The sequence below is a fragment of the Euleptes europaea genome, chromosome 17 (genome assembly GCF_029931775.1).
Source record: "Euleptes europaea isolate rEulEur1 chromosome 17, rEulEur1.hap1, whole genome shotgun sequence".
Lineage (NCBI taxonomy): Eukaryota > Metazoa > Chordata > Lepidosauria > Squamata > Sphaerodactylidae > Euleptes > Euleptes europaea.
This window is the reverse complement of record NC_079328.1, coordinates 40,846,193-40,861,760: the sequence shown is the minus strand read 5'-3', so window position 1 is coordinate 40,861,760 and position 15,568 is coordinate 40,846,193. Positions and strand designations below refer to the sequence as shown.

The 15,568-nt window shown below is 45.9% G+C and overlaps 2 protein-coding genes and 1 non-coding gene across 4 annotated transcripts in view; 1 reads left to right on the top strand and 2 right to left on the bottom strand.

The window, feature by feature from the left end:
* Positions 1-13,006, bottom strand: part of PHKB (phosphorylase kinase regulatory subunit beta) — a 152,886-nt gene extending 139,880 nt beyond the window's left edge. For both annotated transcript variants that reach the window (XM_056862527.1, XM_056862526.1), the window contains exon 1: positions 12,919-13,006. In XM_056862527.1, coding sequence (XP_056718505.1) covers positions 12,919-12,985 — 67 coding nt within the window. In that variant the 5' untranslated portion in view covers positions 12,986-13,006. The remainder of the gene's footprint in view (positions 1-12,918) is intronic.
* Positions 2,661-2,734, bottom strand: TRNAT-AGU (transfer RNA threonine (anticodon AGU)). Its single transcript has one exon. It is a non-coding gene; the product is annotated as a tRNA-Thr (tRNA).
* A 188-nt stretch (positions 13,007-13,194) lies between the features above and the next one.
* ITFG1 (integrin alpha FG-GAP repeat containing 1) overlaps positions 13,195-15,568 on the top strand; it is a 123,167-nt gene continuing 120,793 nt past the window's right edge. The window contains exon 1 of the mRNA XM_056862574.1: positions 13,195-13,501. Coding sequence (XP_056718552.1) covers positions 13,195-13,501 — 307 coding nt within the window. The remainder of the gene's footprint in view (positions 13,502-15,568) is intronic.

Here is a 15,568-nt window from a genome sequence, read left to right as displayed (position 1 = left end):
AAAACGGTTTTGCTTCAAAGCTCCGTATCCTCCACGCGCCCCTTGCCACATGTATTCTACTGAGAAAAGCCTATTATTTTAAAACTCATAACTAAGGATTTGCACATTAGCAAATCCAAAATGTGCAGGAAATGACACTCAGATAGGGAGCTGTCCGCATGAGCTTATGTGCAAGTTAGCCAACATCACAACCTTTTCATTAACATCCAGAGATAGGAGGATGGAACAGCCCAGATTCGGACTTGTCACACCACAAAAGATTATTTTATGTTAGGAAGCATTTAGACATTGACACAGGGAACTCTGTACTTTATCGAGCAGCTATTACCACACAATATTCATTGCTCAGTCTCGGTACAGCCTAAGCCATTTATGTACCATCAATATTGTTGAACGGTCATTATCTGCAGCTCCGTGCTATGCAACAGCCCTTCGAGGGCACTGCCTCTTCAGACCACTGGTGGGATTCCTTCTGGGACCGCAGAAGGCAACCAATTCAAAACAGAGAAGCTTCAAGGGGAGATTACAATGTGAGGTTGCTGAACGTGAGTCCATTCACAAATTCAGAAAATGGACCCCCTCCCAGGTCTGAATAGGGACATAGGATTCTTACCTCACTACAGATGCTAATTTTCTGAACTGGAAGATTAACTGGGTCGTCAAATCACAACCAACCAAGATCAACTCCCCATCGGGGTCAGAGCCCAACCCCCCGACAGAGGGGCTGAGAGACTGGATGGCTTGTTTAAGGCCACTTAGTAAGTTTGTGGCATTTTCTTCCATTTCCAGTGACAATCTAAGACGTTTTTAAAAAACGACACTGCGTATTGCCAAACTAAATCTATTCGTGTTGTTAACATTACAGTTAACATTTAAGGTAATGTTCCGTCTTACGAGGCAGAGATAGAAAGTAAAAAGTTTAATAACCTTCAGAGGCTGAACAAACCAAGCAAGCCAAATGACAGAAGGATGTGCGTAAAAGATTAAGACGTCCCTTCATTTTCTCGCCAAACATAATGTAAAACCTTTTTTTCCCGTCAAGAAGCCTGGAGCATATCCCTCCTTATGTTCAGCCAAGCCATTGTCTTCCCACAATATCAGACTCCTGTGGCAAGCCCCATGACTAACAAACAATATTCGTCAACGCTGCCTGAATGGCTGTGTTTATTTGTTAGCGAAACCCTGGCGACAGACGACGGCCAGGGTCTAAGTGACAAGTGCAAATGAGCCCTACACTCTCGTACATATGTAAAATCCAATTTTACAGTCTCAAAGTGTGACCCGATGATTTCAACTAATGAATCATTTCATCACAAGGTTCACAGTAATTCCAATGACAGTCTAAAATTACATCACTAATTTGACTCCTTTGTAGCTGGACTCTTTGTAAACAGCCACAAGACCACTCCTGGTAAGGCACATGAACACGCGACAAGAATGAATTATAGATTGAATTATAGATTTATTATGATATGCGTGTATGTTAAATGCCGTCAAGTCGCTTCCGACTCATGGCGACCCTACGAATCAATGTGCTCCAAAATGTCCTATCTTTGACAGCCTTGCTCAGATCTTGCAAACTGAGGGCTGTGACTTCCTTTATTGAGTCCATCCATCTCTTATTGGGTCTTCCTCTTTTCCTGCTGCATTCAACTTTTCCTAGCATGACTGTCTTTTCTAGTGACTCTTGTCTTCTCATCATGTGACCATAATACGATAGCCTCAGTTTAGTCATTTTAGCTTCTAGGGCCAGTTCAGGTTTGATTTGATTTATAATCCACTGATTTGTTTTTTTGGCAGTCCACGGTATCCGTAACACTCTTCCAACACCACATTTCAAAGGATTATTATGATATATTTTATACTATTTTAACATGGCACATGAATGTAACGATGAAGGCTCTGACAGGTTCAAAGGCGACTGCGAACTTGTGCTGCTGGTGAAATGCATCCTTGAACCAATCAATTGTACATTAAAATGCTTCCGTATAGTAACAGATCTCCAAACAAGACAGCAACTCAGTCTTGTGGTAAAAATGCCCTCCCCAATAGCCTAGGTCATCAGATGCATCCAACCTGCTAAGTTTCTGACGTGCTTCCATGCTTTGTCCTTCTGCTGTCAGAGTAGATCACGGCTAACAATGCAATGAAAATTTTTTAAACGTTCTTTAAAAACCTAAAACTACCAGATGTATAGAGGAATAAAGAGTACGGAACACACAGTTCAGCAATAGGAGATATTGCTATTTTTTAAATTTCTCACATGAACACAGACAGAGCTGCTTAATACCAAATCAGACCACTGGTCCATTAAGGTCAATATTGTCTACCATGATTGGCAGGTGTTGTTCAGGGTCTCAGGCAGAGGTCTTTCGCATCACCTACTACCCAACACTTTTGGTTAAGAACATAAGAAAAGCCCTGCTGGATTAGACCAAAGTCCATCATGTCCAGCAGCCTGTTCACACAGTGGCCAACCAGGTGCCTCTACGAAGCCCACAAAGTTATCTCTCCTTATGTTCAGTCAAGTCATCAGCTTCCCACAATGTCACACTCCTGTGGCAAACCCATGACTAACAAACAATATGTGTCTACGTTGCCTGAATGGCTGTGTTAGCAAAACCCCAGTGACATACGATTCCCTGGGTTTAAGTGGTTGGAGGTGCCGGCCCGGGAATCAAACCTGGGACCTTCTGCATACTAGGCAGATGCTCTACCACTGAGCCATGGCCCCATCCCCATTCTGAAAGGTATTGATTCTAAATAAAGCTACATATGCCAGATTTTGAACTGGGACTGGGACAGTACTTTGAGCCCCAGCAATGAGCAGATGTTTTGTTTCACGCCACAAAAAGCTTCCACATTTTTAGAAGGTGCAGGTGGCTGGATGGCCCAGGCTAGCCTGATCTCATGAGATCTCAGAAGCTAAGCAAAGTTGGACCTGGTTAGTACTTAGATGGGAGACCTCAAGGGATGCCTAGGGTTGTTATGCAGAGGAAGGTAAGGGCAAACCACCTCTGATTGTCTCTTGCCTTGAAAACCCAATGGGATCGCAGTGGGGTCAAGTTGATGTGACTTGATGGCACTTTCCACCGCTGCCAGGCAGCTGCAGAAAGTGGGCACAGGCGGGAAGACCTGTACTCACTGTTCTTAGGATCTAGCCCAGCGGTATTTGATGTGCCCCTCATGGAGAGAATCACATCTACCATCAATCAGAAGAGCCATATTTACTTCTATCCCTGGCGTGAGGCCTTCCCCTCAGGCAGACTCACAGCTTACCCGTTCCTCTGGCAGTGGCTATATCAGGGTGGGAACCATTTGTCAACCACAGGTCCCACCAGGAAAGGGCCTTGGCCATTTTCCTGAAACATTAGACAGGCACTATATTGGAGAACAGCGCTCAGAAAAGCCAAAGAGGGCACATCAAAGAGCCATGTGCAGCTGAGCCTGAGTAGCTCAGTGACACTCTAGAGCACTGGTTCCCAACCAGGGGTCCATGAGAACTAAATTAAGGTCTGCGAAACAAAGTTATAAACCCATAATAAATTAATATTTTCAATTAAAAGTTCTCTATTATAAAAATATATATTCAAATATTATTCTAAGTTTAATGTTTAACTAACAGTTATGATTAAAGTTTATTTTCAAATTCTCAGAATTTTTATTTTGAACCTTGGGGTCCCTGCACCAAACAAAAAAGTCCTAGTGGTCCCTGGTCAAAAAAAGGTTGGGAACCACTGCTCTAGAGTAATAGAATCAGAGTTGGGACCACAGGGTCATCTAGTCCAACCCCCTGCACAATGCAGGAAATTCATAACTACCGTCCCCCCCCCACACTCCCAGTGACCCCTACTCCATGCCCAGAAGATGACCAAGATGCCCTCCCTCTCATGATCTGCCTAAGGTAATAGAATCAGCATTGCTGACAGATGGCCATCTAACCTTAAAAACCTCCAGGGAAGGAGAGCTTACCACCTCCTGAGGAAGCCTGTTCCACTGACGAACTGCTCTAACTGTTAGAAAATTCTTCCTAAATGTCTAAACGGAAACTCTTTTGATTTAATTTAATTGATTCCAAAGTTTATTCCCCAGAGAGCTCAAATCCTTATGATGCAAACAAATCCAGAGAACGCCATAGCCTTCTTTAGTCGACATTTTTTTTAAATGTATTGATAAGCAATCACACTTTTTAGAGACCAGCACAAAACAACATCAAAAAAAAAGTGACCCGTAAAAGGTCGGCAGACTTACCGAGCCACGAGAAAGCACGAGCAGAGGCGGCCGTGTCAGCATCCAAACTGGCCATTTCAAGCTGCCGCAGCTAACCACAAACGTCTCAGGCTAAACTATAGCAATGTTGGGAAATGGTTAGTGAGGGTTAGAGGAAATCAGCTTTAAATTAAGCAAAAGCGGTGTTAGCGGAGTTAATAACATGATGCAGCGTACAATAAAGGGGGTAATTGGATTCATTATATTTTAGATTCACTATATTTTATGTTTTCCTTTTGTAGTCCAAAACTTAATTCCTCATAACTTTCAATAAATCTCACTGGTTGAAGTCCTATTACCTATATTTACATAAGGTGCGTTAAATGGTCTACACCAATAACATTATTTGGCATTAATGTTTCTTATAATGCCAGATAATATTGAGTATGTACACCAAAGAAGGTGGGGAAAAGTATTCTGTGCTGTGATAAATACATCCCTAGTCCAAATTGACCTGTCTTTTACAAATTGTATGAATAACTATGTACCATTATCAGTACCATGCATATTCTATTCCACAGACTTAAGTACAGGCAGCCATTAATGGCAAACCATTTTTCAGAGATGGTCTACTAACATTCAATCACATACTTATTTAGCTTGGTCAAAGCAAGTTTGCGCCAATCAATGGTATAAAGGGGGAATGTACTGTTGCATGATTTGGGTCTCGATCCTAGAAAGCCCAATATTTGTACAACCCTAACAGGCAAATAATGGTTTGCAGTATTTGGACACAAGATTGATCCTGCCAGATATACTCGGGATTGAATTATCATGTCTGTATCAATGCTTCTGACCTCAGTGAGGGCTTCTGAAAATATGTTAGCATGATTTAAATAATCTGCTTCAAATCTCCAAACACCTTCCCCCATTTCTAACGCTTTTAAAAAGCCCACAAGCATTAGTTAAATATTTGCAACCCTCTAACGTAATCATCAAGACCACGAAGTTTTGTTTCTAGTTCTTACAACTTGTTGTTTATAAGAACTGCCCTTGGATTTAAACTCGCGTCAACAACAGGCAGCAGCAGAGGCAATTTCTTCGTGTATATCAGGAAATGGAGAAGTGCAAAGCTTTTGAACAGAGGGTGCTTCAAATGTACAGGGGCCAGAATAAAAATGCCGAGGCAGCCAGGAGTTTTGCAGCCCTGGCTGTACTTTCATTGATGCCTATATAACATTGGCATAATTTCTATCAACAAGCGGGACAGTATTCCATCCTCTGGTAGGCATTTAGTATTTGAATCACTGTGTCTGTGCGATATCTGACGCAAGGTTAAAATGGAAAATTTAAACAACATTTGGGGGGTCCGTCACTGGTTAACTGAAATCAACTTACGATATATCTAGTTGGCAAGAATTTTTTTTCTAGCATGCATTCAACTATAGAGAAGTTGATTAGAGCATATATTGTATAAAATGTGTTTATTTGTATACAAAGGTATATTTATTGCAGTATGGGCTTTTCAATAAAAGCAGGACTTGAGGATTCAAACTGATTTCCGGAAGTCAAATACAAAAGGGAAGGAGAAGGTATCTGCATTATTGCTTACTCTTGCTTTAATTTTGACCTTTCTATTATTTGTAGAGCGCCACTATGACCTGATAGCCTGAAATATGCTGTTGGAAGAGCTCTAACGGAAATAAGACAACACTTACAGTGCACTCCTAAAGAGTTACTCCAGTTTAAGCCCACTGAAATGAATGGGCTTAGATTGGAGTAACTCTCTTTAGGATTGGTCTGTTACTGAATGTTCAAAGCAGTATAACTTTTGGGAAGTAAGAATGCATTCATGCAGGGGTGTCAAACTCAATTGTTACGAGGGCCAAATATGACATAAATGTCACTTGGTCGGGCCATGCCTTACCAGCCCAGATCGACAGTGGAGGGGGGTGGCTGTCTTGGCTGGCTCGATAAGAGCTCTCTTTATGTTTGACACCCCTGCGTTAATGTTTACTAAGTTGCCTAGCATGCATTTCCATCATGCTCAGCTTTGTGGAAGTGGGTGGAATTCAAAGAGAGGCAAAATTTAACAGTATAACTCCATTAATTTGCAGTGAAGTCACCCATCACAGCAAAAAGTGAATTTGAAAAGCAAAGCCCAAATGACTGTATTTACTGGTCAGTGGTGGTTGTAGGGACACTCATTATGCAGCAACAGGCATGTGCAATGGAAGCAGAAAACTTCCTTCCCCCCCCTACTCCTCTGGGAAGGAGCTACAAATTTGTGTTAAATCCTTAGTGCGCTTCAATAAAGGCTAGAAACTTCTACGGCAGGGGTCCCCAACATGCTGCCCATGGGTAGCATGGTGCCTGGCAACACATTTCTTGGTACCCATCAAGTGTTTTTAGAAAGCCAGGTAGGGCCAATTGGGGTTCTTACCCAGCTGGGCTTCTGATTGGCTATGCAGATCAAAATAACACTGTTTCAGTGGCAGCTGCCGCCAGTGTTTGTTTCATTCCGCCTCACCCCTCTTTCCCAGTGTATTTTTAATCCCCCCTCTTCTTCCCTGCTCTTCAGCTTCCTCGGTCTACGTGGCTCTGCCTCCTGAGGCAGCCACTTTGTGGTTGGCTCTACCTCATGTGGCGGCCACAGGGTTGCCAGGTCTCTCTTCGCCACCAGCAGGAAGTTTTTGGGGAAGAGCCTGAAAAGGGCGGGGTGTGGGGAGGGGAGGGACTTCAACGCCATAGAGTCTAATTGCCAAAGCGGCCATTTTCTCCAAGCAAACGGATCTCTATCAGCTGGAGATCAGCTGTAACAGAAGAAGAAGAGTTGGTTTTTATATGCCGACTTTCTCTACCACTTAAGGGAGACTCAAACCGGCTTACAATCACCTTCCCTTCCCCACAACAGACACCCTGTGAGGTAGGTGAGGCTGAGAGAGCGTGACTAGCCCAAGGTCACCCAGCTGGCTTCATGTGTAGGAGTGGGGAAACAAATCCAGTTCACCAGATTAGCCTCTGCCGCTCATGTGGAGGAGTGGGGAATCAAACCCGGTTCTCCAGATCAGACTCCACCGCTCCAAACCCCCACTCTTAACCACTACACCACGCAAGAGATCTCCAGCGAGTACCTGGAGGTTGGCAACCCTAGGCGGCTTGCGCCCACTATCCTGAGTCAGAATTGCAAAGGTGATCACATGCTCAAAAAGGCTGGGGACCCCTGGCCTACAGCAATAAAACAAGACACTGCTGAACACATGCAGGAGATCATGCCAGCCACGGAGGCTCCTTCATAGCTTCACTGAAGACTTTTATTAGTGATATTTATAGCTGAGCCAGGAGGGCACATGTAAACAGACGACAGCAGAGCTTGCATCTTCGGTGTCAGCCAGAGCTACTGCCCCTCTCTCTGAGTGATTTGTGAAGTTGCCAGATGGATTAAGCAGGACAAAAATAGCCGCAGGCCAAGGAAGGGAAAGGGCTGTCGCTGGGCCAAGGGAATGGAGAGCAGAAGAAAGAAGTGTATGGCGAAAGGGGAAGAGAAGACAGGGTCTGGCGGGTGCAGAGGTCAAGTCATGAAGGGCAGGAAAGTGAGGGGGGGAAATAGATTTCGGAAGACCGAGAAAGCAAAATATGGGAGTGAAGACTGAAAAGATGTGCAAGAACGTTTCCCCCCCCTAAAGGAAAGGTGGAGTCAGTTATACACAGCCAAGCTGGAGGACGGCTGTGCTAGATCAGGCTGAAGGCCCATCCTGTCCAGCGTGTCTCTGATAGTCTACCGAATTAGGAAATGGAAGAGCCATCCTTTGCTGGCTCTGCCCAATGTACAAAATGGGAGACTCAATTTCTAACTGCCATGGCTAAGGAAAAAGTAAGGTGGTGGTGGTGGGGGGGAATCTCCTGAGGACACTTGAGTAGACCAGTGCAGCAAAATAAGCATGCCTATGAGGAGGAAGGCTACTTTGGCAAGATTTGGGGGAAATTATGAAACCTTGGTGATTAAGGTTGGCCAAATGGACAAGTGACTTGTCAAATATTGTCAACTGAACACCTGTTATTTAGCTGTGGCTATTCTTATCGTCGAAGGCAGAGAAGCACCTGGCTATTCTCTGCTTGGCTCGCAAGGGCAATAAAGACCTCTCGTGCTGGGAGAAGGAGCAACTCAGCAACTGTGACTAATATCGGGAAATATAGTTCATGCTGCATGTTTTAATTTGCTGTAAACTACCTTGAGGACTCGATAGTCACATACACTTGGACCACTCGCCTTCATGTTTACATGTGCTTGTTTTATCGTAAGCCACTTCGAACAACAAGAAAAAGCGGCATAGAAATAAAACAAACACTGTAAAATATTCGGTGAAGCCAAAAATGCCACTATGTAGGTAACAGCATATCTTTTTTAAAAGTTCATTATGGAATCATTTGCTCACAAGAGCCAATTTGAGAAATTGTGTTCATACTGGCAAGGAACAGTTAACTAACTTGGCATTAAAAAAAAGTTAATGATAATTAAAATTGTTGATGTTCTAATGAAAATAATGCTTTAAAAATACTTGAACAATATTTGACCCGTCAGTTAACCAAATCTTTTTCGACTGGTCAATGCTCAATCCTGTTCATGAAGGCATTCAATTTTTAAGTGCCAGTTCAGCACAGGGTTGGAAAGGAAGAAATATTTCACGTGCCCGAATGTGCATCCAGTGGGATAGCTATTCTAATCCTGCCTGCAGCTATGTTACATAAAAGAGGAAAATGGAAACACTTGGGATGGACAGACGCTGGCAAAAGGGAAAGTATGAAGAGGCTTGTATTTCCAGCTTATTCTGTGATAGAGCTCTTATATCTTTACCACTGGCGTGGCAGGCAAAGATTCAACAGGTGAAGTTCTTCCAGTCACAGGCCAAAAGATGCATCTACTCTCTGTCTGACATGTTGCTATTACAGAGGCTTTATTAGAAATTTAAATTAAAAAAAAATAAAAGACAAAGAACCTGGAGGAGGGTAGACTAGGAGAAAAAAATCAGGGGGAAATTGGCAAATGAAAAGTAAAGTTAATGAAGTGAAGAGAGTTCCTACGTGGAAGAAACTAGACAAGTGTGAAGAAAGTAAGTACAGAACAGACAGGAGGGAAATAGAGCCACTTCCCTTACACGAACATGTTCCTGTAACTTTAAAAACTGAATGGCAGGCAGAAACGCAGCTCAGTTTTCCCTGCTGCTGCAACTAACAACAAGAAACAGTGGGGCTGCTGGCATTTCTGCCGGTTCTGATGCTCTAAATTACACAGGAACAGGTCCACAAATAGAAGATTCCATCTTGAACTATGAGACTGCCTGGGGTGATGCTTTCTTTCCGTGCTGTGCAAACTAAACTTCAGCTACCCATTTCAACAGATCAAGCGATGCTTCAAAGAGCCCGCCAGGCTAAGGTGCCTTTCCTCATCAATTGGCAGTTCTGGTGGGTACAAGGAGAAATGGCACAGGGGAGAATATAAAAGAACAGTGTACTTTTCTGATCACCCCATCTCAAAGCAAATACCATATACCAAGTCTCCTGAGGACACTTCACCTAGAGGTGAAGGTTTTGTATTTTTTTCCTAGTCAGAGTAGACAACGCTGAGCTAGTTGGTCCAATAGCCTATATTCCGTCTAGGCATTAGGAAGAATTTTCTAACAGTTAGAGGGGTTCCTCAGTGGAACAGGCTTCCTCAGGTGGTAAGCTCTCCTTCTCTGGAGGTTTTTAAGCAGAGGCTAGAAGGCCATCTGTCAGCAATGCTGATTCTATGACCTTAGGCAGCTCATGAGAGGAAGGGCATCTTGGCCATCTTCTGTGCATGGAGCAGGGGTCACTGAGGGTGTGTGGTGGGGAGGCAGTTGTGAATTTCCTGCATGGTGCAGGAGGTTGGACTAGATGACCTTGGTGATCCTTTCCAACTCTATGATTCTATGAAGCATAAGGAAGCTTCATAAGAAATCATGGAAAGACAGTGATTGACTTACAGACTATAGGGCTAGGATGTGAAGCCATGAAGTCGTTTTATACCCGGTCAGACCATTAGTCTATCAAGGTCTGTATTGTTCACTTTGCCTGACCGAAGCTCTCATGGGTGTCATGCAGGGTTTTTTCACACTGCCTATTACCTGACCCTTTTAGGTGGAGATGCTGGGGTTTGAACCTGTGGCAGATGCTATAACACTGAGCCATGGGCCCACCCATAGGTTGTGGCTCAGTGGCAGACCACATGCAGAAGGTCACAATTCAGCTCTTGGTATATCCAGTTAAAGGAGGTTGCTTGCACATCAGGAAGCACCTTTCTTTGCTTGAAAGCCACTGCCCATCAGAATAGACAATCCTGAAATAGCTTGATTCAGTATAAGACAGCTTCATATTCAAGCAACCATTCCTGCTTTAGAAAACCAGACAGAGTACAGGTAGTCATGATGACCAAACTGAACTTCCACTTTCAGGGGCAGTATATCACAGAATACCAGTGGTCCGGGACAGGGCAGCAACAAGGAATGACTATTGCCTTTGGCCACAGGGGGAACACTGGACTAGATGGACCTCTGGTTTATTAGAGAGCTTGCATAAGCAGGTTTGAACAAGGATTTGGGATTTTCTCACTCATGGCAGGCACTTAATATCTCACCATAACCCACCCTTGATAGATGGTCATTAGTTCACTTGTGTCTCTACGTGGTCATGTTACTTAATTGGATCTGCCAATCACATTTCACGCTGCACTTTCCTCAGTTAGATCTGCCTACCTGTCCACATTTGGGCAGGGTCCTCTTTGGGCTTGATTACTCTTCTGATTGAATCCTGCTTTAAACTGGCGTCTCTCTGTAACAACTCTCATCTTTTTGTTGTTTATACCTTTTCATATAAATATATCCAGCTAATGTATATATGCGTCTGATTCATGCATCATGCATCTGATGAAGTGAGCTCTAGTCCCAGAAGCTCAGTGGTAGAGCATCTGCTTGGCATGCAGAAGGTCCCAGGTTAAATCCCCAGCATCTCCAGTTCAAGGGACTAGGCAAGTAAGTGATGTGAAAGACCTCTTACCTGAGACCCTAGAGAGCCGCTGCCGGTCTGAGTAGACAATACTGACTTTGATGGACTGAGGGTCTGATTCAGTACAAGGCAGCTTCATGTGTACAGTAATGCTGGACTCCTGCCTTACCGATCTGGAATTATCACTCACTGTCGACTAGTGCAATCCTAAACAGAGACACAGCCTTCATGCAGTTGCTTTTAATTTACATTGGTTGGAAATATTTGTTTTTACCCTGCATATTTGTTTTTATCTTGTTAGCAGACACATTTCTGTGCCCTCATAACTTGTTGTTGCAATGCTAGCCACCTTGAGTCTAAGGAAACAAGACAGGACATAAACGTTTTAGAAAAACATTTACGTTCTACTGAAAGTGACACACACTGCTGAAAACCTTTAGTGCCTTTTAGCCCACCTTCCCTCCAAAGTACTCATGGCGGTATACGTGGATTGCTCCTGCCACTATTTTTGCCTTACAACAACCCCGCAGGGTAGGTTAGGCACTGCCTGTGTCTCTGCCTAGCAAGTGTACACTTCGTGCACGTGAAACAGGGGCTTCATCCACTAGAGATTATGCCGGAGCAATCTTTAAAAGCAACACGGGGCTCCTGAAGGAGAAGGAGGAACCGTTGACAGCTGTCAGATATAAAAGAGTATCATAAGTGTAAAATATGGAGTTGAAGAGAGAAAGGGGGGGAGAAAGAGGAGACTTGGGGGGAGAAAGAGGAGACATGGGGGGGAGAAACAAGAGCTATGGGGGAGAAACAAGAGATATGGGGGGGAGAAACAAGAGCTATGGGGGGGAGAAACAAGAGCTATGGGGGGGGAGAAACAAGAGCTATGGGGGGGAGAAACAAGAGCTATGGGGGGGAGAAACAAGAGACATGGGGGGGAGAAACAAGAGACATGGGGGGAACAAGGGCTATGGGGGGAGAAACAAGAGCTATGGGGGGAGAAACAAGAGCTATGGGGGGAGAAACAAGAGCTATGGGGGGAGAAACAAGAGCTATGGGGGGAGAAACAAGAGCTATGGGGGGAGAAACAAGAGCTATGGGGGGAGAAACAAGAGCTATGGGGGGGAGAAACAAGAGACATGGGGGGAGAAACAAGAGACATGGGGGGGAGAAACAAGAGACATGGGGGGGAGAAACAAGAGACATGGGGGGAGAAACAAGAGACATGGGGGGGAGAAACAAGAGACATGGGGGGAGAAACAAGAGACATGGGGGGAGAAACAAGAGACATGGGGGGAGAAACAAGAGACATGGGGGGGAGAAACAAGAGACATGGGGGGGAGAAACAAGAGCTATGGGGGGGAGAAACAAGAGCTATGGGGGGGGAGAAACAAGAGCTATGGGGGGGGAGAAACAAGAGCTATGGGGGGAGAAACAAGAGCTATGGGGGGAGAAACAAGAGACATGGGGGGGGAGAAACAAGAGATATGGGGGGGAGAAACAAGAGATATGGGGGGGGAGAAACAAGAGCTATGGGGGGGAGAAACAAGAGCTATGGGGGGAACAGGGCTATGGGGGGAGAAACAAGAGATATGGGGCGGTGTTCCTAGGCAGCATTCCCCCCTTGGCAGCCTCAGGCAAGCTAAGCTCCCCCTCCCCAAGCCCAAGCGGAGGTGGAGAGGGGGGTCAGACCTGAACGCTTGGAGCGGGCCCTCAGCTCCAGCATTTTCCAGCTCACATCGGCCAGGGAGGACGCCATGGAGGCCGAGGAGGCGACAGGAGCGGCAATAGGAAGGCCGACAGCAACAAAACCTCCGACTCCTCTCACCCCCCCCCCTTGGGCCGTTAACGGTCGCCCAGCCGGGCCGTCGCGCCTGCGCCTGCGCGCGGCCGCCAAACGGCGCGACGCCGTAAAGCGAACCCGGAAGTCGGAGCGCGGGCTCTGACAGGCGTCGCCGGGAGGGCTCCATGGTGACGGGCGGGGGTCCGCCGCCGCTCCCTGCCGCTCCGCTGTTGAGGGATGGTCGCCGCGGCGGCCGGCCGGGGGGTTGTGGTCGCCGCCGAGCCATGGGGCTTCGCCGCCTGGCCTGGCCGAGGGCTCCGGGCGGGCTCCCTGTCCCCCTCGCCCTCTTCCTGGTCCTGCTGGCGGGGAGGCCGGGCTGGGCCCTGCAGGATGTCACCGCCCAGCTCTTCGGGGAGCAGGCCTTCGGGACGGTGGCCGCCTTCGGGGACTTCAACTCCGACAAGCAGACGGACATCTTCGTGCTGAGGGGAGGTGAGAGCCCGCGGGAGGCGCCTGAGCGGGGGGAGGCCTGGGTTCGGATCCTCCATCATCGCTGGGAGGGAGGGAAGCCGGCCTCCAGGTGGGCCCTGGGGATCCCCTGGGGTTACAGCTCATCTCCAGACTGTAGAGATCAGTTCCCCTGGAGAAAATGGATGCTTTGGATCGCGGATACCCCAATGAGGTCCCTGTCCTCCCCAGGCCCCGTCCACCCAATCTCCAGGAGTTTCTGGAGCTGGCAACCCTACCCACTAGGGGCGTTTGCTCTTTACCTGGAGTTTTGGGGGCGGAGCCTGGGGAGGGTGGGGTTTCAAAAGGGGAGGGACATCAATGCCATAGAGTCCAGTAGCCAAAGCAGCCAGTTTCTCCAGGTGAACTGATCTCTGTGGGCTGGAGATCAGTTGTAATAGCGGGAGATCTCCAGCTAGTACCTGGAGGTTGGCAACCCTACTACCCACCCATTCCCCACCGGTGGCCGAGGGACCTAGCAACCCTACTGGGAGGTGTCGTCCCCCGTCTCTTTTGGCTTAACTTATTTCTGGGGGTTGCCATGAGCCTAAACTCATGGAGGCCACCCATGCCTCCCCGAGGAGCAAAAGAAAGAAGGGGTAACAATGCAATAGTTGGGGATGAGACACGATGAGACAATGCGGGGGATGAGACACGATCGTAAGATCTTGGGTCCCTGCTGGATCAGACTAGTAGTGGTCCATGTAGTCTAGCATCCTGTTTCATACAGTGGCCAGGAAGTTATTCTGGAGGGCCAACAAATGGCATAAAGGTTAAGGCCTTCCTTTTGTGTTGCTTCCTACTGCTGGGCTTCAGTTGTTTGCTACCTCTGGGTGTGGCAGTTCCCTTTAGTCATCATGGTTAATAGCCAATGCTGGACATGTTCTCCTGGACTCTATAAACTGCGTATGTTAGCAGTCATTAATACACTGGAAGTGAATTGCACAACTGAGTTACTTGTTGAGGTACAGAAGTACTTCCTTCCTGGACATTTTGGCAGTCTTTTTTTTCCTCCCCCACTCCAAAGAGTTTGAGCATATTATTTCCCTGTCTTCTTCCCCCTGTCCTTGTTTATTTAAAATGTATCTCACTAAAAACTCACCTTAGGTGGCTTCCAAAACAAGACTGTTTTTTATTATTATTGTATTTTAAAAACAACAGTTAAAAATAAATAAATCCTGTCCTATATGAATAGTAAGGTACAAGCTGAAAGACAGCGATGCAGCATAAAAACGTGCATTGAAACAGTGAGATTATTGGTATTCTCGCTCTCACTCCTGGATTTTGTTCCTGTTTTATCCATGTTCTTGCCTTTGGGGGATGCCTTGCTAAAAGTAGTGATGTTTGTTGCTAAATTTGTCACTTTTCTGGATTCAGGTCCCTTTCAGACTGGTACTGTGTACTCAATAACCTATGTGTTTATGTAAAGTGTCATCAAGTTGCAGCCAATTTATGATGACCCCAGTAGGATTTTCAAGGGAAGAGAGACTTAACAGAGGTGGTTTGCCACTGCCTTCCTCTGCATGGAGACACTAGTATTCCTTGGTGGTCTCCCATCCAGGGCCGACCCTGCTGAGCTTCTGAGATCTGGTGAGATCAGGCTAGCCTGGGCCATCCAGGTCAGGGCTCAGTAACCTATACTAATCTGTCTACTGCTTTTGGTCCAAGTGAAGTTACTGAATTAGCTTCAAAGGCAGCCTTGTGTAGAAAACATTATAGTAATCTAACCAGGTCAGAGAATGGACAACTGTGAGTCCCTCTCTGTCATTAGAAAAGGCTTGTCACAGTTTCCTTCTGAATACATATATTTAGGATTGCACTGTTAGTGTGTCCCTTCATCTGTTGTCTCCATTACTCTCAACTTTTTATTGTTAGCATTGTACAGAACCAGTACAATGTCTCTTTGTTTAGATCATAAACCTATGGCAGAATTTTTGAGTATATTCCTTACAGCGTGGCCCTGGAACATCTACAAAATGCAGTAGTTCCATGGGAGATGCTTTGGGATTCCTCCGCAAACTGATGTGGAAAACTCTTCCCTGAGATAGGGTT